The sequence below is a fragment of the Salvelinus namaycush genome, chromosome 13 (assembly GCF_016432855.1).
Source record: "Salvelinus namaycush isolate Seneca chromosome 13, SaNama_1.0, whole genome shotgun sequence".
NCBI classification, from domain to species: domain Eukaryota; kingdom Metazoa; phylum Chordata; class Actinopteri; order Salmoniformes; family Salmonidae; genus Salvelinus; species Salvelinus namaycush.
Window position 1 is genome coordinate 11,770,399 of NC_052319.1, and position 23,365 is coordinate 11,793,763.

General features: G+C 42.8%; 1 protein-coding gene across 1 annotated transcript in view; it reads right to left on the reverse strand.

Moving 5' to 3' along the window:
• LOC120057764 (potassium voltage-gated channel subfamily H member 7-like) overlaps positions 1-23,365 on the reverse strand; it is a 107,048-nt gene that overhangs the window by 55,962 nt on the left and 27,721 nt on the right. The window contains exons 4-7 of the mRNA XM_039006236.1: positions 14,435-14,875; positions 14,203-14,223; positions 13,543-13,757; positions 11,807-12,232 (exon numbers count right to left, since the gene is read on the reverse strand). Coding sequence (XP_038862164.1) covers positions 11,807-12,232; positions 13,543-13,757; positions 14,203-14,223; positions 14,435-14,875 — 1,103 coding nt within the window. The remainder of the gene's footprint in view (positions 1-11,806; positions 12,233-13,542; positions 13,758-14,202; positions 14,224-14,434; positions 14,876-23,365) is intronic.

Here is a 23,365-nt window from a genome sequence, read left to right on the forward strand (position 1 = left end):
GCGACTCGTCAGTGAAGAGCACTTTTTGCCAGCGATGGTAGGTTTGTGCCCATAGGCGACATTGTTGCCGGTGATGTCTGGTGAGGACCTGCCTTACAACAGGCCTACAAGCCCTCAGTCCAGCCTCTCACAGCCTATTGCGGACAGTCTGAGCACTGCTGGAGGGATTGTGCATTCCTGGTGTAACTCGGGCAGTTGTTGGTACCATCCTGTACCTGTCCCGCAGGTGTGATGTTCGGATGTACCGATCCTGTGCAGGTGTTGCTACACGTGGTCTGCCACTGAGAAGACGATCCGCTGTCCTTCCTGTCTCCCTGTAGCGCTGTCTTAGGCGTCTCACAGTACGGACATTGTAATTTATTTCCCTGGCCACATCTGCAGTCCTCATGCCTCTTTCCAGCATGCCTAAGGCACGTTCACGCAGATGAGCAGGGACCCTGGGCATCTTTCTTTTGGTGTTTTTCAGAGTCAGTAGAAAGGCCTCTTTAGTGTCCTAAGTTTTCATAACTGTGACCTCAATTGCCTACCGTCTGTAAGCTGTTTGTGTCTTAACGACCGTTCCACAGGTGCATGCTCATTAAATGGGAAACTGTGTTTAAACCCTTAACAATGAAGATCTGTAAAGTTATTTGGATTTTTACAAATTATCTCTGAAGACAGGGTCCTGAAAAAGGGCCGTTTATTTTTTTGCTGAGTTGATATTTTATGCTACAATTATTATTTTTTATTTCCTCCATACATAATCTTTCCAAATCCTTGATGTCCTTTGTTTGCACTTATGGAGTACACTCTTCAATTCAAACCACAGGTTTTCAATGGTGTTAAAGTCCGGACACTGAGATAACTATTTCAAATGGTTGACTTTGTGGTCAATTAACAATTTATTTTTGGATTTTGATTAGCGCTTGGGGTTATTGTCTTGCTGGAAGATCCACTTGCAGGCAAGTGTCAGCCTCCTGGCAGAGGCAACGAAATTTTGGGCAAAAATGTTCTTGTACTTGGTAAAGTTCATGATGTCGTTGACCAAAAGCAGTAGATCTCCAGGAAGAAGGTTGGGCAGTCCTGACCTAAAGGATAAGTTTGTGTTTTTACAACCAAATCTAAATGTTTTATGTAAATTGAATGTTTTTTGAGATTGTTTTTGAGATTTCACTTGTTTACCCCTACCAGCAATTCCCTTCCTAGTCCTCATTGTGCTACTCAAGTTGTTTCCCCTATCCAGCTGTTCCATTCTCTATGTAGCCTGCAACTAGAATGAACAGAGAGGTATCGCTCAAGTCACAACAAAATGGTATATAACGTTGCAGATAAAGTTTGGAATGACACAATTTCATGTGTATACCATCTAAAGACCTGCATAACATTACTGAAATCAAAACAAATCAAATTGTATTTGTCACATGCGCCGAATAAAACAGGTGTAGACCGTACAGTGAAATGCTTACTACAAGCCCTTAACCAACAAAGCAAAAAAATAAGAATAAGAAGTAAAAGTAACAAATAATTAAAGAGCAGCAGTAAAATAACAATAGCATGGCAATATACATGGGGTACCGGTGCAGAGTCAATGTGCGGGGGCACTGGTAAGTTGAGGTAATTGAGGTAATAAGTACATGTAGGTAGAGTTATTAAAGTGACTTTGCATAGATAATAACAGAGAGTAGCAGCAGCGTAAAAAGGGGTGCGGGGGGGGGGGGGGCAATGCAAATAGTCTGGGTAGCCATTTGATTAGACATTCAGGAGTCTTATGGCTTGGGGGTAGAAGCTGTTTAGAAGCCTCTTGGACCGCTTGCTATGCGGTAGCAGAGAGATCAGTTTCTGACTAGGGTGGCTGGAGTCTTTGACAATTGTATGGGCCTTCTTCTGACACCGCCTGGTATAGAGGTCCTGCATGGCAGGAAGCTTGGCCCCAGCGATGTACTGGGCCGTACGCACTACCCTCTGTAGTGCCTTGCAGTCGGAGGCCAAGCTGTTGCCATATCAGGCAGTGATGCAACCAGTCAGGATGATCTCGATGGTGCAGCTGTGAACATTTTAAGAATCTGAGGACCCATGCCAAATCTTTTCAGTCTCCTGAGGGTGAATAGGTTTTGTTTTGCCCTCTTCACGACTGTCTTGGTGTGCTTGGACCATGTTAGTTTGTTGGTGATGTGGACACCAAGGAGCTTGAAGCTCTCAACCTGCTCCACTACAGCCCCGTCGATGAGAATGGGGGCTTGCTCGCTCCTCCTTTTCCTGTAGTCCACAATTGAGGGAGAGGTTGTTGTCCTGGCACCACACGGCCAGGTCTCTGACCTCCTCCCTATAGGCTGTCTTATCGTTGTAGGTGATCAGGCCTACCACTGTTGTGTCATCGGCAAACGTAATGATGGTGTGTACTCAGCCCTCACCCATGACTGCGTGGCCATGCACGCCTCCAACTCAATCATCAAGTTTGCAGACGACACAACAGTAGTGGGCCTGATCACCAACAATGATGAGACAGCCTACAAGGAGCAGGTGAGGGCACTCGGAGTGTGATGTCAGGAAAACAACCTCTCACTCAGCATTAACAAAACAAAGGAGATGATCGTGGACTTCAGGAAACAGCAGAAGGAGCACCTCCCTATCCACATCGAAGGGACAGCAGTGTAGAAGGTGGAAAGTTGGGCGTACACATCACAGACAAACTGAAATGGTTCACACACACAGACAGTGTGGTGAAGAAGGCGCAACAGCGCCTCTTCAACCTCAGGAGGCTGAAGAAATTTGCCTTGTCACCCAAAACCCTGGCACACTTTTACAGATGCACAATCGAGAGCATCCTGTCGGGCTGTATCACAGCCTGGTACGGCAACTGCACCACCCTCAACCGCAAGGCTCTCCAGAGGGTGGTGTGGTGTGGCAAACTACCTGCCCTCTATGACACCTACAGCACCCGATGTCACAGGAAGGCCCAAAATATTTTTTTTTAAATGGAAGAGTACATGTACATGTACAGTACATGCTGCGCAACAAAGATGAGGAAGTGAAACGCTTGTTGGGGTAAGTTTCTCAGACACAAGTGAAATTGAGAAAAAAGGTGTCTGGACCTTTCTAGAATATGCCATTTATATATAAAAAATTAGATTTGGTTGTAAAAAAGCTAAATTGTCTTTTAACAACGGCCCCAGGACCAGTCGACGCAAAATAGCCTTATCACATCAAAAATCGACCATCATTTTTTACCATAGGTATGAGGTACTTTTCTGCATATGCTTGTTTTTCAACACCAAAAGAGCTGTATTTTCATGTTATCTGACCATACAGTAGCAATGCCTGGAGCTTGATAAGCGGCATTGGCACTTTGATTGGACCCGGTGCGATGGTCAGATGACATGCAAATAGAGCTCTTTGGCCAAGCACACCAGTGGTGGGTTTGGTGTTGAAAAACAAAAGCATATGCAGAAAAGTACCTCATGCCTACAGTACTTGAACTTCTTGCCACTATAGGGGGTGCTGTTTCGCATTAGCATAATTTGCTCTACAGATTAAACTGCCTAGTACTCAATTCTTGCTCGTACAATATGCATATTATTGTTATTATTGGATAGAAAACACTCTCTAGTTTCTATAGCCGTTTGAATTATGTCTCTGAGTGAAACAGAACTCATTCTACAGCACTTTTCCTCCCAGTGTGTGAGATTTCAGAAATCTTGGCCTCTGGTTCCAGATCAGTTTTAAAGTCCCTGTAAATCCTATGAGGATACAAACACTGCCCACGCCTTCCTCTAGATGTCAGTAAGTGGTGACAATTTGAATGGAGTCGATTGCGCAATCAGTGCCTCTATAAATCACCAAATACCGGAAGTAGCGTTCTTTTGGACCCTGCGCTCAACGCAAGAAGGACGTCGGACTGGGCTTTTTCCAAGCCTTGGTTTAGCCAGTAATATAGCGCCGGTCATGTTTTTACTCGTTATAGGTGTTAAAAACATCATAAGGTAGTTAATTTAAACCGTTTTATAGCAATTTATATCCGTTTAGTGCGATTTTGAGGCATTTCTATGTGATGCTCTTTGAAGCTTTGGGCACGTTTCGGGGTCCCGGTCGAACGTTAGTGGGCATTTCGACGGACAGAGGACATCTTTCGACCAAAAGAAGATTAGACCCAAGAAAGGATACATTGCCCAAGATTCTGATGGAAGATCACCTCATAGTAAGAAATATTTAAGATGGTAAATCGTTGTTCTGTCGAAAAATTTTAAACGCATATTCCGCCATTTTGTTTGGTATAGCTTCGCTTGGCGAACCCTGTATTGCACAGTAAGGATAATTTTAGAAATGTAATTCAGCGATTGCATTAAGAACTAATTTGTCTTTCGATAGCTGTCCAACTTATATTTTTTTAGTCAAGTTTATGAATAGTTATCCATGAGACAAGATCACTGTGAAAGATGGCGTCCGACATTTTCAGGCTAGTTTTGCTAGTATTGTCATTGTATAACCACGGTTGTTTGTGGCTAAATATGCACATTTTCGAACAAACTCTATATGTATGTTGTAATATGATGTTACAGGAGTGTCATCGGAAGAATTCTGAGAAGGTTAGTGAAAAAATTAATATATTTTGGCGATGATAACGATATCGCTCTCTTTGGCTTGAATCAATGGTCGGGTAACGTTTGCATATGTGGTATGCTAATATAACGATTTATTGTGTTTTCGCTGTAAAACACTTAGAACATCTGAAAAATTGTCTGAATTCACAAGATCTGTGTCTTTCCATTGCTGTGAGTTGTGTATTTTTAAGAAATGTTTTATGATTAGTAATTAGGTAATACACGTTGCTCTGTGTATTTATTCTAGTCGAGTTGTGATGGTGGGTGCAATTGTAAACTATGATTTATACCTGAAATATGCACATTTTTCTAACAAAACCTATCCTATACAATAAATATGTTATCAGACTGTCATCTGATGAGGTTTTTTCTTGGTTAGTGGCTATCAATATCTTTATTTGGCCGAATTGGTGATAGCACCTGATGGAGTAAGAAACTGATGGAGTTAGGAAAGTGGTGTCTTTTGCTAACGTGGTTAGCTAATAGATTTACATATTTTGTCTTCCCTGTAAAACATTTTAAAAATCTGAAATGGTGGCTTTATTCACAAGATCTGTATCTTTCATTTGGTGTCTTGGACTTGTGATTTAATGATATTTAGATGCTACTATTTAATTGTGACGCTATGCTAGCGATGCTAATCAGTGTGGGGGGGGTGGGGGGTGATCCCGGATCCGGGGTTGAGAGGCGGTAAAAGTTAACTTTTTATGGCTGCAGGGGCAGTATTGAGTAGCTCTGTTTAAGGTGCCCATTTCAAACGGCCTCGTACTCAATTCTTGCTCGTACAATATGCATATTATTGTTATTATTGGATAGAAAACACTCTCTAGTTTCTATAGCCGTTTGAATTATGTCTCTGAGTGGAACAGAACTCATTCTACAGCACTTTTCCTGATATGGAGTGAGATTTCAGAAATGTTGGCCTCTGGTCCCAGGTCAGTTTTAATGTCCCTGTAAATCCTATGAGGATACAAACACTGCCCACGCCTTCCTCTAGATGTCAGTAAGAGGTGACAATTTGAATGGAGTCGATTGCGCAATCAGGGCCTGTATAAAACGCCAAAGACCGGATGTACCGTTCTTTTCCTGCTGCGCCTGACGCACGATGGACGTTGGACCTGCTCTCTTTCCAAGCTTGGGTTTAGCCAGTAATATTTCGCCGGTCATGTTTTTACTCGTTATAGGTGTTAAAGACATCATAAGGTAGTTAATTTAAACCGTTTTATAGCAATTTATATCCGTTTAGTGAGATTTTGAGGCAATTCTTAGTGATGCACTTTGAAGCTTTGGGCACGTTTCCAGTACCGGTCGAACGTTAGTGGGCATTTCGACGGACAAGAGGACATCTTTCGACCAAAAGAAGATTAGACCCAAGAAAGGATACATTGCCCAAGATTCTGATGGAAGATCACCTCATAGTAAGAAATATTTAAGATGATAAATCGTTGTTCTGTCGAAAAATTTTAAACGCATATTCCACCATTTTCTTTGGTATAGCTTCGCTTGGCGAACCCTGTATTGCACAGTAAGGATAATTTTAGAAATGTAATTCAGCGATTGCATTAAGAACTAATTTGTCTTTCGATAGCTGTCCAACTTATATTTTTTTAGTCAAGTTTATGAATAGTTAATCATGAGACAAGATCACTGTCAAATATGGCGCCCGACATTTTCAGGCTAGTTTTGCTAGTTTTGTCATTGTATAACCACGGTTTTTTGTGGCTAAATATGCACATTTTCGAACAAACTCTATATGTATGTTGTAATATGATGTTACAGGAGTGTCATCGGAAGAATTCTGAGAAGGTTAGTGAAAAAATTAATATATTTTGGCGATGATTACGTTATCGCTCTCTTTGGCTAGAATCAATGCTCTGGTAACGTTTGCACATGTGATATGCTAATATAACGATTTATTGTGTTTTCGCTGTAAAACACTTAGAACATCTGAAATATTGTCTGAATTCACAAGATCTGTGTCTTTCCATTGCTGTGAGCTGTGTATTTTTAAGAAATGTTTTATGATTAGTAATTAGGTAATACACGTTGCTCTGTGTATTTATTCTAGTCGAGTTGTGATGGTGGGTGCAATTGTAAACTATGATTTATACCTGAAATATGCACATTTTTCTAACAAAACCTATCCTATACAATAAATATGTTATCAGACTGTCATCTGATGAGGTTTTTTCTTGGTTAGTGGCTATCAATATCTTTATTTGGCCGAATTGGTGATAGCTACTGGTGGAGTGAAAAAATGGTGGACAAAGAAAAATGGTGTCTTTTGCTAACGTGGTTAGCTAATAGATTTACATATTTTGTCTTCCCTGTAAAACATTTTAAAAATCTGAAATGGTGGCTTTATTCACAAGATCTGTATCTTTCATTTGGTGTCTTGGACTTGTGATTTAATGATATTTAGATGCTACTATTTAATTGTGACGCTATGCTAGCGATGCTAATCAGTGTGGGGGGGGTGGGGGATGTTGTCATAGGTGTACCGACCTCGGGCTTACAGCCATAAGAGGTTTTAAACAATATATATATTTTAGAATACAACATAGCTCAGTATTTGATTTGGATTTTATAGTATTCTTTCCTAATCTTTATCAAGTGTGCCAATAATTATGGACCCCACTGTATGTGTAGATGAGACTTTGGTGTGTGGCTGTGGGAATGTATGTTTGTTGAATGGGTAGAAATGTCATTGTTGATGCTGCAATTATGTGAAACAGATCAAATTGAAACATTGAATGAGCAGCTGTTAAGTCTGGACATTCTTTGATGCTTTCTGTAGCAGTTCTCGGCTGAGGAACATATAGTACATGTACAGCATGTCTTTCTAGCACTGTGCTCATGTACATATCCCTGCCTGGCCCCATTTAGCTGTTTGATCTAGCTCCGCATAGCTAGGGCTTATAATAGCATTACAGGTCCTTTACCAATAGAAAATAGCCTCCTCAAAGAACTATTCAGGGGATACAAGACAGGCAGAAACACACAACTTTCTTTCAAGCTATTCCCATTGAGCAAAAGCTTGTTACTAAGTACAAGTACAAATATATGTACGTAATATTAATAAAAAATGAATTACTAATTTAGTTAAAAGGAAACAACGGTCAGTGTTTTTTTTTTTTTTTTTTGCAGAGCATACTACCACATTTCCCTACACAATAATACATGTAAAAATACAGTCTTGTCCAAAAGTTTTGAGAATGACTCAAATATTAATTTTCACAAAGTCTGCTGCCTCAGTTTGTGTGATGCCAATTTGCATATACTCCAGAATGTTATGAAGAGTGATCAGATGAATTGCAAATAATTGCAAAGTCCCTCTTTGCCATGCAAATTAACTGAATCACCCAAAACATTTCCACTGCATTTCAGCCTGCCACAAAAGGACCAGGTGACATCATGTCAGTGATTCTCTCGTTAACACAGGTGTGAGTGTTGACGAGGACAAGGTTGGAGATCACTCTGTCATGCTGATTGAGTTTGAATAACAGACTGGAAGCTTCAAAAGGAGGGTGGTGCTTGGAATCATTGTTCTTCCTCTGTCAACCATGGTTACCTGCAAGGAAACACGTGCCGTCATCATGGCTTTGCACGAAAAGGGCTTCACGGGCAAGGATATTGCTGCCAGTAAGATTGCACCTAAATCAACCATTTATCAGATCATCAAGAACTCCAAGGAGAGCGATTCAAATGTTGTGAAGAAGGCTTCAGGGTGCCCAAGAAAGTCCAGCAAGCGCCAGGACCGTCTCCTAAAGTTGATTCAGCTGCGGGATCGGGGCACCACCAGTACAGAGCTTGCTCAGGAATGGCAGCAGGCAGGTGTGAGTGCATCTGCACGCACAGTGAGGCGAAGACTTTTGGAGGATGGCCTGGTATCAAGAAGGGCAGCAAAGAAGCCACTTCTCTCTAGGAAAAACATCAGGGACAGACTGATATTCTGCAAAAGGTACAGGGATTGGACTGCTGAGGACTGGGGTAAAGTAATTTTCTCTGATGAATCCCCTTTCCGATTGTTTGGGGCATCCGGAAAAAAGCTTGTCCGGAGAAGTCAAGGTGAGCGCTACCATCAGTCCTGTGTCATGCCAACAGTAAAGCATCAAATCAAATCAAATTTTATTTGTCACATACACATGGTTAGCAATGTGTCCCGACTACTGTCCCGTCGATGTGGATAGGGGGGGGCTCCCTCTGCTGTTTCCTGAAGTCTACGATTATCTCCTTTGTTTTGTTGACGTTGAGTCTGAGGTTATTTTCCTGACACCACACTCCGAGGACCCTCACCTCCTCCCTGTAGGCCGTCTCGTCGTTGTTGGTAATCAAGCCTACCACTTTAGTGTCGTCTGCAAACTTGATGATTGAGTTGGAGCCGTGCATGGCAACGCAGTCGTGGGTGAACAGGGAGTACAGGAGAGGGCTCAGAACGCACCCTTGTGGGGGCCCAGTGTTGAGGATAAGCGGGGTGGAGATGTTGTTACCTACCCTCACCACCTGGGGGTGGCCCGTCAGGAAGTCCAGTATCCAGTTGCACAGGGCGGGGTCGAGACCCAGGGTCTCGAGCTTGATGACGAGTTTGGAGGGTACTATGGTGTTAAATGCTGAGCTGTAGTCGATGAACAGCATTCTCACATAGGTATTCCTCTTGTCCAGATGGGTTAGGGCAGTGTGCATTGTGGTTGCGATTGCGTTGTCTGGGACGGTAAGCAAATTGGAGTGGGTCTAGGGTGTCAGGTAGGGTGGAGGTGATATGGTCCTTGACTAGTCTCTCAACGCACTTCATGATGACGGAAGTGAGTGCTACGGGGCGGTAGTCGTTTAGCTCAGTTACCTTAGCTTTCTTGGGAACAGGAACAATGGTGGCCCTCTTGCAGCATGTGGGAACAGCAGACTGGGATAAGGATTGATTGAATATGTCCGTAAACACACCAGCCAGCTGGTCTGCGCATATTTTGAGGACGCGGCTGGGGATGCCGTCTGGGCCTGCAGCCTTGTGAGGGTTAACACGTTTAAATGTTTTACTCACGTCGGCTGCAGTGAGTCAGTGTCAAAGCGATATTGTCCTCAAAGCGAGCAAAGAAGTTGTTTAGTCTGTCTGGGAGCAAGACATCCAGGTCCGTGACGGGGCTGGTTTTCTTTTTGTAATCCGTGATTGACTGTAGACCCTGCCACATACCTCTTGTGTCTGAGCCGTTGAATTGCGACTCTACTTTGTTTCTATACTGACGCTTAGCTTGTTTGATTGCCTTGTGGAGGGAATAGCTACACTGTTTGTATTCGGTCATGTTTCCGGTCACCTTGCCCTGGTTAAAAGCGGTGGTTCGCACTTTCAGTTTCGCGCGAATGCTGCCATCAATCCACGGTTTCTGGTTTGGGAATGTTTTAATAGTTGCTGTGGGTACGACATCGCTGATGCACTTGCTAATAAACTCGCTCACCGAATCAGTGTATTCGTCAATGTTGTTGTTTGACGCAATGCGGAACATATCCCAATCCACGTGATCGAAGCAATCTTGAAGCGTGGAATCAGATTGGTCGGACCAGCGTTGAACAGACCTGAGCGCGGGAGCTTCCTGTTTTAGTCTCTGCATCCTGAGACCATTCATGTGTGGGGTTGCTTCTCAGCCAAGGGAGTGTGCTCACTCACAATTTTGCCTAAGAACACAGCCATGAATAAAGAATGCTACCAACACATCCAGGAACAGTTTGGTGACGAACAATGCCTTTTCTAGCATGATGGAGCACCTTGCCATAAGGCAAAAGTGATAACTATGTGTCTCGGGGAACAAAACATCGATATTTTGGGTCCATTGCCAGGAAACACCCCAGACCTTAATCCCATTGAGAACTTGTGGTCAATCCTCAAGAGGCGGGTGGACAAACAAAAACCCACAAATTCTGACAAACTCCCAGCATTGATTATGCAAGAATGGGCTGCCATCGGTCAGGATGTGGCCCAGAAGTTAATTGACAGCATGCCAGGGCGGATTGCAGAGGTCTTGAAAAAAGAAGGGTCAACACTGAAAATATTGACTCTTTGCATCAACTTCATGTAATTGTCAATAAAAGCCTTTGACACTTGTGAAATGCTTGTAATTATACTTCACTATTCCATAGTAACATCTGACAAAAATATCTAAAGACACTGAAGCAGCAAACTTTGTGGAAATTAATATTTGTGTCATTCTCAAAACTTTTGGCCACGACTGTACATTGCATAGTCTCAAGTCTACAAAAAATATTACTGGAATACCTACAGTGGAATAAAAACAATACTATGTTATGTATAGTGTGTTGTGCCAGCAGGGTATAAGCAACTGAAGCATGGCGGAGAACTTAAACACAGCGCAGGTGCCTGCTGGCTTGGTTACAAACCTCCCTGATCATTATTGTCTTAGACAAAAACCGTGCTTTGAAAGGGCAAATATGTGAATCCATTAACACTTGCAGGTTGTGACAAAATAGCCCCCTACACCTGGTTGCGGTTGGTCAATAAAGTAAACTAATATAAATGGTCAACAATTACCCTTAAATAAGCTGTAGCTCTACAGTACTAAAGATCCTGTTTTAATTTAATCCAAAACATACATAATTTTTTTAATTTGAAGGTAAAAAATTAGAGACAAACCTTGGTGGCAAACCTTGGTGGCATAGATAGAAGACAATGGGGGTAAATTTAACATTGAACGGTTTTGGTTTATTACACTGGTTTTTATTTTGGTTTGTTGTCAATACTCAGTCTGACTCAGCAGCAGTAGAATCGGTGATTATGCTTTATAAGCACAAGCTGTCTCTCATGTTCTGGTGTGCCAACAAAGCATGATAAAGCGCTGAAGTGGCTCCAGACCCTGAAGGGATATTCCCTCATAAATAAACAAGCCAGCCTGCCTCCCAATGGGCCTTTCACATCTGCATGTAAGCTGTGCACACAGCGCTGCTGACTCTCCCTTCATTTAAATGCATCATTGATTGCCATTTGTATGCCATTAATCCACGTAAATGGATTTTGAATGACGGCCATTCAGAAGAAAAAAAAGGCAACATGCAATTTAATACAGTAATCCTTTCAGAGATGAGACAGAGAAATACAGGCTTTAAGTAGTGGCCCGTAAAACTGAGCTTAGTAAATGGGAAAAGAATGGGAGCACTGCTAAAGTGATATGCAATAAACCACCCAGAGAGAAAAACACAGGGAAAGACATGCATTAGGGATGACTTACTTCATCTGATCCTGAACCGAAGATAAGCAGGTCAAAGGGGATCGCAGCCACCATGTCTATAAGGAACCAGCCTTTGAAGTATTGAATGGCGATTTTCCCTGGTTGGCTGACCACTTCCTCGTTCAGGTTCACGTAGGTGGTCCGGAAGTTGATAACAATGTCAACGATGAACATGATGTCCACCATGAAATCCACCACGTTCAGGGGATTGCAGGAGTATCCACACTCGCGCCTCATTTGCTCCTCGCGGTCATTGAGTAGGAAAGCAGCAGAGTAGGGGGTAAGGATGGCTGTATAGATGACCAGCAGCAGGATGAGCCAGTCCCACATAGCTTTGAAGGGACTGTAGTGGAGGATGGTGAATCTGTCCATGCGTGGAGTCTGGAGCTTGTATTCTGGAAGGACATCAGCGCCAAGTGACAGTACCTGTAGTAGCAGAGCGAGAAGAGGGGACAGCAACCACTAAGAGCACTAATTAACTAGGTTTCTGATAGAAATCAAGTTTTACTCTGTAGATATGAGTGTCAAACTTTTGTCGGAATGGCAAAATATGAATCTATCTGACAGTTTTACAAGAGTCTGCTTTTAACTCACTTGACTCAACTAACCTGAGAGTAAATGCTGCACAGTCCTCTCCTCTCAATTGACAGACATGACAATTGCCCCTGTCTTGGGATGTGAATCACGTGACTTCCAATGTAGATGTGTTCCACAGCATCACTGCCTTACCGTCTCACATTCTGGCAGTAAGTAGTAGTAAATTCATCTATTGATTTTGATTAATTTGATATGATAGTATTGAAGGAGGATAATCCGGTAACGTGTCCTAGCGGTACATCTTTTGATAAGACTACTTTATGCTCTTTTTTAGACATTTGTAGTGCTCGATTCATAATGATGGGATAGATACAACAGACAGTGTCCAACGTTCAACAGCTTGGTTAACATCTCTGTAAGCTTTTCTCCATGGTTGGACTCTATGGCTTATTATGGTTATTCAAGCAATCTTGTAATCTAACAGCCAGTGAGTACGTGGCTTTCCTCTCCTCTGGATCTTAATGAGCTCTGACAGGCTATCTAGGAAAGACCTATCTGCTGATAAATAGTGCAGGATAAATTATGAGGCCAGAGGGTTTGTTTTATGTTGTCTCAGCACATCCACAAGAAGAATTATGGATTCTTCATTGCACCCTGACAGCTACTGATGTGAAAAACCCATTGAATGGCCAACTCAAGGTACAGCAACACAGAAATAGAGAGTTCAGTAGGATGATGGCTGTATTTATGAGTGAGAATGGCTTGTCCCTTCTATAGATTGTCATTGTCAGGAGTGCTTTGTTTTCACCTGTCAAAGAAGGTCTGAGTTTACGGGAAAGCTTGGTTTTCTATCCTACAGACTGTGCTGAGGTTTGACACTGACATTAATGAGACGACAGTCACTGTACAGCGGTTAGTTGTCCTAGGCACAAGCAGAAGAGTTTCTGCTACACACTACACTGCTGGACTTGTTTTTCCACAGAGCACAAACCTCAATTCATTGAGGATGCCCAAGCAGCCATTAGCGCAAAAAAATTATCATATGTGTCAGGCATTCATTAGGTACATGTCTTATTTTCTGCATGATGTAACAGGAAAGTTGTACGAAAAAATTTAAAATATATTTTAATGTGATCATACCAACAAATGTTACAACAGTCAAATGTGGCTTTCCATACAAATGGCGTCAACTGTCTCACCTGTGTGACTTTTTCAGTGACGTTGTGCGTTCTGTCCTTGACCTTGGGTGCTATGATAGTGTTTTCTGACGATGGAGGAGATTGTGCCTTATTTTCGTTATTCCGCTCTGCGAAGTTGAGCGCAATCAGCGGGATCTTGTTGATGGTGCTGTACTTGTTGATGTTGGACTCCGAGGTGGAGCCCAGCAAACTGGACTTGAAATGATTGAACGGACCTGGAACGTGAAGAAAACCCAAAGGAATTGACTATGGAGAGAGAGGTGGTAATACAGTATAGCACAGCTCTAGTGAAGAGCATGCAGTAGTATTCATGGGAAGCGGACAGAGCTGACCCCCCCCCCCCCCCCCCCCAATAAACAACATGGCTGTCTTTCATGCAGGTGTTGGGTGGGGATGGCAATATTAGCAATCAGTTGAGGCAGCAGGCTTCCATTCAGGGGGTGTTGATCAATCATCAAAAGACATTTAAAATAAGCTGACATGACAAAAACGTCACCACACCTAAATGTCTAAGTCACAACACATTCTCAAGTGCAGCACTTCCATTGAGAGTAGAATTTCGGGGCGAAATAATCATAATTGAGGGCAATTGCCTTGATTAGGATACATGCTTCAAACAGTCCAGTGCACATCAAGCATGGTCAGAGAACACATCGTTACCTCTGATATAGCGACCATTGTCTAAAAGCAGCATTATATAGGTGAGAGGAAGAGAGAAATACATAGTACTGTGGATGCAGATAATGCTGACATAAATCTGTAATAGCATACTATCATACACAATTATTGAGCAAGGAGCACTCTCAATTCACAAAGATGACAATAGCTCTGTCCCCATTCTAAATCTAGGTACCACAAGGCTTTCATTAGACATTTCATTATCCTACTTTACCTTCACTTGCGTGTCGGTCCCTGAACATGCTCTTGGAGTTGCTGAAGCCTTCTATGTCGTGGACGGAGGATGCTCGCCTCATGCTGCTCCCGCTGATGCTGCCTCTGGAGATGGTGTGTGCCAGGCAGGTGGTGGACTGGTGCGCCTCCGTCTGGTACAGCCTTTCCCAGGGGTACTGCTTGGGAGAGGAGTGGCTCAGGGGTCCCGGTCCATGCAAACTGGCCTGGGAGGAGTGGTGGCTGGAGCTGATGAGGGCCCGTGTGTCTTTGGCATTGGTGGGGCTGCAGTTTTCCTTGGTCGGAGGCGACTGGAAATTGGTTAGAGCCACCGAGGAGGAGGGTGAGTCCACCATGACGGCATCTGGGTCCTCTTGTGGAAGAGACTGTTTGTTGGAGACCAGACTCAAGGCAGCCTGGCGGAATCGGAAGAATCGTCCCTTTCCTAAACAACAGAAAATGTTGGACGTGTTTATTCCTGCAGTAAACAATCAACTGAAGAAGTGACATAAGTATGATTTTTGACTTGAAAACAAAATGTCAAGGATCTAAATCACAAGCAATGGCAACAACTCTTCAGTCAATTCAGTCACATTTTCAATTCATGCAAAACTCATTACCGTTCTTTGAGTTGGAAGGTGCACTTTCATTTCTCTGACTGTGTGGAATTCTATAATCAGATGACCTTATATGTGTGCATGATCAAACAGGGGAAGGTAAGCAGGAGAATCAACCTTTTAATCCAATGGCATTCAGTGGTACGTAACTGAATCACCTTGGTTGGCTCATTACCCCTCGGTGCATAGTGTGCATACTGCAGTTATGCCTATCATATATGTAGTGTTCTGTCTTCTTTGATGATTCATTAATTCAACTTTGATCAACTTTGTACACCGCAGGGTATCATTATCCATCATACCACGTTCAAGTCGAAACACTTAACGGAAAAGGATTCTCCTTCCTTAATTTAACTGAGAGAGATGGTGTGTCCTGTCCAGTATCCCATCTCATGTGTGCCCACTGTCCAGTAAGATCTTCAGAGAGGACACACAGGCACATTATAGACGCCACCTTGGGAGGGAACTGTAGTTTGGGATCATTAGCAATAGAAGAAGGGTTGAAAGTGAGCCCCAGGCTCACTCATAAATATGAGGCAGCCATCATTCAGCACCCTCCTTACATAATGTTACTGCCATCTGTTTCCATTCTCCGGGCCACATGAGCTGATGTTACAACAACCCTAACACACAATAAAGCCATCACACTCAACAGGGCTCCTGGACAGGCCTCTGAAATAGCCCCTAATGGCAGGAGGTCTGCAATTTACATAGTGATACATGACTCAGTGTCTATATTGTAGGTGTCTCCGTTTACAATCATATTAGATGCCTGAGGGAAGTAGGCGGAAGAGGGAAGACTTCTGAAGTTCTGCTTGTTTCGACTGCCCCTAAAAACCAACTAATCCCTTTGAAAAGAGCCTACAGTTGAAGTCGGAAGTTTACATACACCTTAGCCAAATACATTTAAACTCGGTTTTTCACAATTCCTGACATTTGATCCTAGTAAAAATGCCCTGTCTTAGGTCAGTTAGGATCACCACTTTATTTTAAGAACGTGAAATGTCATATTAATAGTAGAAAGAATGATTTATTTCAGCTTTAATTTCTTTCATCACATTCCCAGTGGGTCAGAAGTTTACATACACTCAATTAGTATTTGGTAGCATTGCCTTTAAATTGTTTAACTTGTGTCTGTCACACCCTGGCCTTAGTATTCTTTGTTTTCTTTATGTTTTTTAGTTAGGTCAGGGTGTGACATGGGGAATGTATGTGTTTTGTAGTGTCTAGGGGTGTTGTATGTGTATGGGGCAGAGTAGAGTAATGTTGTCTAGTTATGTCTATGGCTGCCTGGATTGGTTCTCAATCAGAGACAGCTGTCATTCATTGTCTCTGATTGGGAGCCATATTTAAGGTAGCCATAGGCAGTAGGCTTTTGTGGGGTGTTGTCTATGTCTATGTTCTATGTTGCATGTGTGCACTTAGTTCTGTTTAGCTTCACGTTTGTTTTGTTCATTTTGTAAGTGGTTGTTTTTTCCTTCATTAAAGAAGATGTATTTTTCACGCGCTGCGCCTTGGTCCTCTCTCTCTCACGAAGACGATCGTGACAGTGTCAAACGTTTCGGGTAGCCTTCCACAAGCTTCCCACAATAAGTTGGGTGAATTTTGGCCCATTCCTCCTGACAGAGCTGGTGTAACTGAGTCAGGTTTGTAGGCCTACTTGCTCTCACACACTTTTTCAGTTCAGCCCACAAATTTTCTATGGGATTGAGGTCAGGGCTTTGTGATGGCCACTCCAATACCTTGACTTTGTTGTCCTTAAGCCATTTGCCACAACTTTGGAAGTATGCTTGGGGTCATTGTCCATTTGGAAGACCCATTTGCAACCAAGCATTAACTTTCTGACTGATGTCTGAAGATGTTGCTTCAATATATCCATATAATTTTCCTTTCTCATGAAGCCATATATTTTGTGAAGTGCACCAGTCCCTCCTGCAGCAAAGCACCCCCACAACATGATGCTGCCACCTCCGTGCTTCACGGTTGGGATGGTGTTCTTTGGATTTGCCACCTATAAATAAAATTCTAGGTGGAAAAGCTAAAAGGGTAGAAGATGCAGAGAAAAAAGAAGGATTGGATCCTGAAAAAGTGGCCACAATAACTGGTGAGTAGATTTTGTTCATCGGTTTTCAGCCCCTATGCTATGAGACTCGAAATTGAGCTCAGCTGCATCCTGTTTCCATTGATCATCCTTGAAAGTTCCTATAACTTAATTGGAATCCAGCTGTGGTAAATTCAATTGATTGGACATGATTTGGAAAGGCACACACCTGTCAATATAAGGTCCCACAGTTGACACTGTATGTCAGAGCAAAAACCAAGCGATGAAGTCGAAGGAATTGTCTGTAGAGCTCTGAGACAGGATTGTGTCGAGGCACAGATCTGGGGAAGGGTATAGCATTGAAGGTCCCCAAGAACACAGTGGCCTCCATCATTCTTAAATGGAAGAAGTTTGGAACCACCAGACTGTTCCTAGAGCTGGCCGCCCAGCCAAACTGAGCAATCAGGGGGAGAAGGGACTTGGTTAGGGAGGTCACCAAGAACCCGATGGTCACTCTGACATAGCTCCGGAGTTCCTCTGTGGAGATAATTAGTAAGAAAACCATTTGTCATGATTTTGATGTCACCAGATTGAATTTAGATGCAGTATAACTTTAGCCAGCTAACTAAGATTGAGGGGACCACTAATATTTTAGCTAGCTAACATTAGCATTGCCGGCTATTTTTGACAAACTTTGCCTGTAACAGTAATGGCAACATTGCCATCTCTCTAAAGGAAATTTGACGACGTCATAATATGGCAAATTTGTTTCCTACTAATTACTTGCCTACTTTAGCAATGCCATCGTATTTCCATGGCACTCTAAGTTAGTGTCATTTAAACGAAACAGTCACATTGGCCTCCAAGGTGTAAACCATGTCTAGGTCACAAATAAATATTGGATGCAGCTATTGTGGTACTAGCTAACTCATATCTGACTAAAACAGTGTACTAACTAGCAGCAACAAACATCAAACCAACCCAGGGCCATAGCAACTGCCTGAAGCTAATCCAATCTGGATCCAGTCAGTCTACATCTGTAAAGAATAGAATTAGCTTCCAAAGGATATTACGTTATTTCTCAAGCCATGTTAATAATTGAAGGATGATGACAATCGTTGACCCCGTTGTTCTGTTAGACAAAGTGCACAGCTGGGTGCCAGACTGATCCCCTGGTTCCCATAAACGGATGCCGGGACCTACCAGAAGGAGCAAAGGTGGGTATCATAACATGTCCAGCAATGTCATTGCAATGGTTTAGTGACCTTAAAATCATTTCATTCACCGTTCACTTGCTATTTTCACAGCTTGTCAGGCAAGACCTCAGAATAAAAGTGTTATGCGACACCCTTGTGACACCTCCTCCGTTGTTGCCAGTCTCCCTCTGCAACAGATTTCACAGGCTCATCATTTGTACAAATACCGAAAGTAACCCTCTTCATTACTTTGATGCATTTGATAACCCAATTGTGAAACATAATTGATGTAAACTGATATTATTCTTAGATGTGTATAATGTAAAACCATTTACAAGCATTTCGCTACACCCGCAATAACATCTGCAAAACACGTGAATGTGACCAATCAAATTTGATTTGATTTATCCAAGGCATAACATAGCCTGGTGAAACCAGCCTGATCGCTGTGTTCACCATTTTATTTCACTTCACATTTTATGACATGTGAGATCAGGTTGGTTCCACCAGGCTAATCATAACCACCATTGATCATGTAATCAGTGCTAACTTTTGGGAAAGTTACTGTAATTTTGCATCCATACCCTTACATATAGCTTTTTTGGTAGTAGCCTAGCCCAGCTATGCCCCTGTAAGATGTATAGTACTGGTTAAAGACATGCTCTGGAACTTTGGTGACTACTAAGTATCTATGAGCAGAATTACTGTCTTACCTCAATTAGCCACAAAATAACTAGTTTAGAAGCAACTTCTTTGCTGGAAGCTGTCACTATATTTTCCCCCACGTGGGCCATCCACCGAGCAATTCGATTTCAGCCAATGAGCTTCAGCCCCTCGCTATATGAGTGACAGCTAGCACAATGCACCCACTGCAGAGTGAGAGAGGGAAAAACGACATGTGATATAGTACGCAATTTACAGGTACCACTTTTGGCTTGTGAGTGCAACTTTCTGAACTTCTGGCTAGAAAGCATAGAAATATACCAGAGAATTGCTTTAATATCATGGATCATACAGATCATTATGATGAGATCAAATGGACTCATTGCTGCTTCCACACCGATCTCGACAAACCATTTCTGTATGGACCGCACTTTGTGCACGGGAGCGTTGTCATGCTGAAACAGGAAGGGGCCTTCTCCAAACAGTTGCCACAAAGTTGGAAGTACAGAATCATCTTCACTGGAAATAAGGGGCCTAGCCCGAACCATGAAAAACAGACCCAGACCATTATTCCTCCTCCACCAAACGGTACATTTGGCACTGTGCATTGGGGCAGGTAGCGTTCTCCTGGCATCCACCATACCCAGATTTGTCCGTCGGACTGCCAGATGGTGAAGCGTGATTCATCACTCCAGAGAATGCGTTTCCACTGCTCCAGAGTCCAATGGCGGCGAGCTTTACACCACTCCAGTCGACGCTTGGCATTGGTGATTTTAGGCTTGTGTGTGGCTGCTTGGCCATGGAAACCCATTTCATGAAGCTCCCGACAAAAAGTTATTGTGAGAGGCAGTTTGAAACTCAGTGGTGAGTATTGCAACCGAGGACACATTTTTACATGATACGCCCTTCAGCACTTGGCGGTCCTGTTCTGTGAGCTTGTGTGGCCTACCACTTCGCGGCCGTTGTTGCTCCTAGATGTTTCCATTTCAGAATAACAGCACTTACAGTTGACCTGGGCAGCTCAAGCAAGACAGAAATTTGATGAACTGACTTGTTGGAAAGGTGGCATCCTATGACGATGCAATGTTGAAAGTCACTGAGCTCTTCAGTATGGGCCATTCTACTGCCAATGTTTGTCTATGGAGATTACATGGCTGTGTGCTTGATTTTATATACCTGTCAGCAACGGGTGTGGCTGAAATAGCCGAATACACTAATTTGAAGGGATGACCACATACTTTTGGCCATGTAATGTATGTCATGTAATAGATTGGCATCATCACTCTTACGGTCTGTAAGGAAGATGTCTCTCTGGTTTCTGACCTGTGGAATAACAAGTAGGTAGGTGACAAGGACGATGGTTCCAGCGGTTTACAAACAATAGGTCCAACCCATCATTGAGTGTACCTGTTGGGCCAAACATGTTGTTCGTAAATGGCTGGAACCATCTCCCCAGATGGCCATCTACCTGCCTGTTGTTCCACACCGACAATTTGCGCTTGTACACATTACAATACAGTGTAGCCTTTTGTCAGCTGATGCTCAGTCAGTTTTAAACAACAGCTGTCTCTAATTGAGGTTATGTGATGGTTCATCAGTGATTCTATAGAAGCGGCAGCAGCATAGAGTTTACTTGATTCATCTATGTCTTCAGCATTGTATGGGCTGATGACAACTCTGAGGAGAAATTGAAGATGATGCTGAGATTGCTAGTGGTTTTAAATTGATTGATCATATCACAGAAATGTCAAATCCACGAACACAATCATAGCCAAATCTTCTGTAGGGTTCAAATGAGCAAAGTACTAGGTTTGAGAATAGATACAGAATATTGATCCTGAATATCTAGTTGTTTACATGATGGTAAACCAGGTGCACAGCCTTATGTGCAAATTCCCACTCTTATTTTTGATAAAGTTTTGAAAGGCTCTGCATTTATCTGGCTCCAGGTCATCTATAAGTCTTTGCTAGGTAAAGCCCCGCCTTATCTCAGCTCACTGGTCATCATAGCAGCACCCACCCGTAGCACTCACTCCAGCAGGTATATTTCACTGGTCATCCCCAAAGCCAACTTTTGCCGCCTTTCCTTCCAGTTCTCTGCTGCCAATGACTGGAACGAATTGCAAAAATCACTGAAGCTGGACACTTATATCTCCCTCACTAACTTTAAGCATCAGCTGTCAGAGCAGCTTACTGATCATTGCACCTGTACACAGCACATCGGTAAATAGTCCACCCAACTACCTCATCCCCATATTGTTATTTATTTTTTTGCTCCTTTGCACCTCAGTATCTCTACTTGCACATTCATCTTCTGCACATCTATCACTCCAGTGTTTAATTGCTAAATTGTAATTATTTCACCATTATGGCCTATTTATTGCCTTACCTCCCTAATCTTACTACATTTGCACACACTGTATATAGATTTTTCTATTGTGTTATTGACTGTATGTTTGTATATCCCATGTGTAACTCTGTGTTGTTTGTGTCGCACTGCTTTGCTTTATCTTGGCCAGGTCGCAGTTGTAAATGAGAACTTGTTGTCAACTGGCCTACCTGGTTAAATAAAGGTGAAATAAAAAAATATATATATATATTTGTGTTTGACATTCCTCTATCGTAATCGCTCCTCTTTCACCCCAGCTGCCAAACTAACCCTGATTCAGATGATCATCATGATTACGGAGACATAATTTATAGATCGGCAGGTAAGGGTGCTCTTGAGCGGCTAGATGTTCTTTACCATTCGGCCATCAGATTTGCCACCAATGCTCCTTATAGGACACGTCACTGCACTCTATACTCCTGTGTAAACTGGTCATCTCTGTATACCCATTGCAAGACCCACTGGTTGATGCTTATTTATAAAACCCTCTTAGGCCTCACTCCCCCCTACCTGAGATATCTACTGCAGCCCTCATTCTCCACATACAACACCCGTTCTGACAGTCACATTCTGTTAAAGGTCCACAAAGCACACACATCCCTGGGTCGCTCCTCTTTTCAGTTCGCTGCAGCTAGCGACTGGAACGAGCTGCAACAAACACTCAAACTGGACAGTTTTATCCCAATCTCTTCATTCAAGGACTCAATCATGGACACTCTTACTGACAGTTGTGGCTGCTTTGCGTGATGTATTGTTGTCTCTACCTTCTTACCCTTTGTGCTGTTGTCTGTGCCCAATAATGTTTGTACCATGTTTTGTGCTGCTACCATGTGTTGCATCCATGTTGTTGTTATGTTGTGTTGCTACAATGCTGTGTTGTCATGTGTTGCTGCCTTGTTATGTTGTTGTCTTTGGTCTCTCTTTATGTAGTGTTGTCTCTCTTGTTGTGATGTGTGTTTGGTCCTATAGTTATATTGCAGGAGGCCTTTTGCCTTTTGGTAGGCCGTCATTGTGAATAAGAATGTGTACTTAACTGATTTGCCTAGTTAAATAAAGGTCAAATAATAAAGGTCAAATGAAATAGATGTAACACTTTTGTGTATGCTAAAGACATTTTGTATATGCTCTCTATCCACAGGAGATGGACATCAGCAGTCATGAATCCCGCATCCACCACACCTTGACCTTCCTTTGGGCTTCCTGGGGCCTGGCAATCCCCTTACCATATTGGAGTGACAATCATCGAGCTAGAAGCACATTATGTAAAGATGTATAAATGTAAATACTATTCAAAGAGACAAAGTACATTTTTTCATAAAACAATCAGTGGACTTTACCTATAACAAATGCATTCACATACACAGTGCATTCGGAAAGTATTCAGACCTCTTGACTTTTTCTACATTTTGTTTCGTTACAGCCTTATTCTAAAATTGAATAAATAAAAATAAATACATCTACACACAATACCCCATATTTGACAAAGCAGCTTTTTAGAATTTTGTCTGTAGAGTGCAGAGACAGGATTGTGTCGAGGCACAGATCTAGGGAAGGGTACCAAAACATTGCAGCATTGTAGGTTCCAAAGAACACAGTGGCCTCAATCATTCTTAAATGGAAGAAGTTTGGAACCACCAGACTCTTCCTAGAGCTGGCCGCCCAGCCAAACTGAGCAATCGGGGGAGAAGGGCCTTGGTCAGGGAGGTGACCAAGAACCTGATGGTCATTCTGACAGAGCTCCAAAGTTCCTCTGTGGAGATGGGAGTACCTTCCAGAAGGACAACCATTTCTGCAGCACTCCACAAATCAGGCCTTTATGGTAGAGTTGCCAGACGGATGCCACTCCTCAGTAAAAGGCACACGAAAGCCCACTTGGAGTTTGCCAAAAGGCACCTAAAGGACTCTCAGACCATGAGAAACAATATTCTCCCAGGTCTGATGAAACCGAGATTGAACTCTTTGGCCTGAATGCCAAGCGTCAGGTCTGGAGGAAACCTGGCACCATCGCTACGGTGAAGCATGGTGGTGG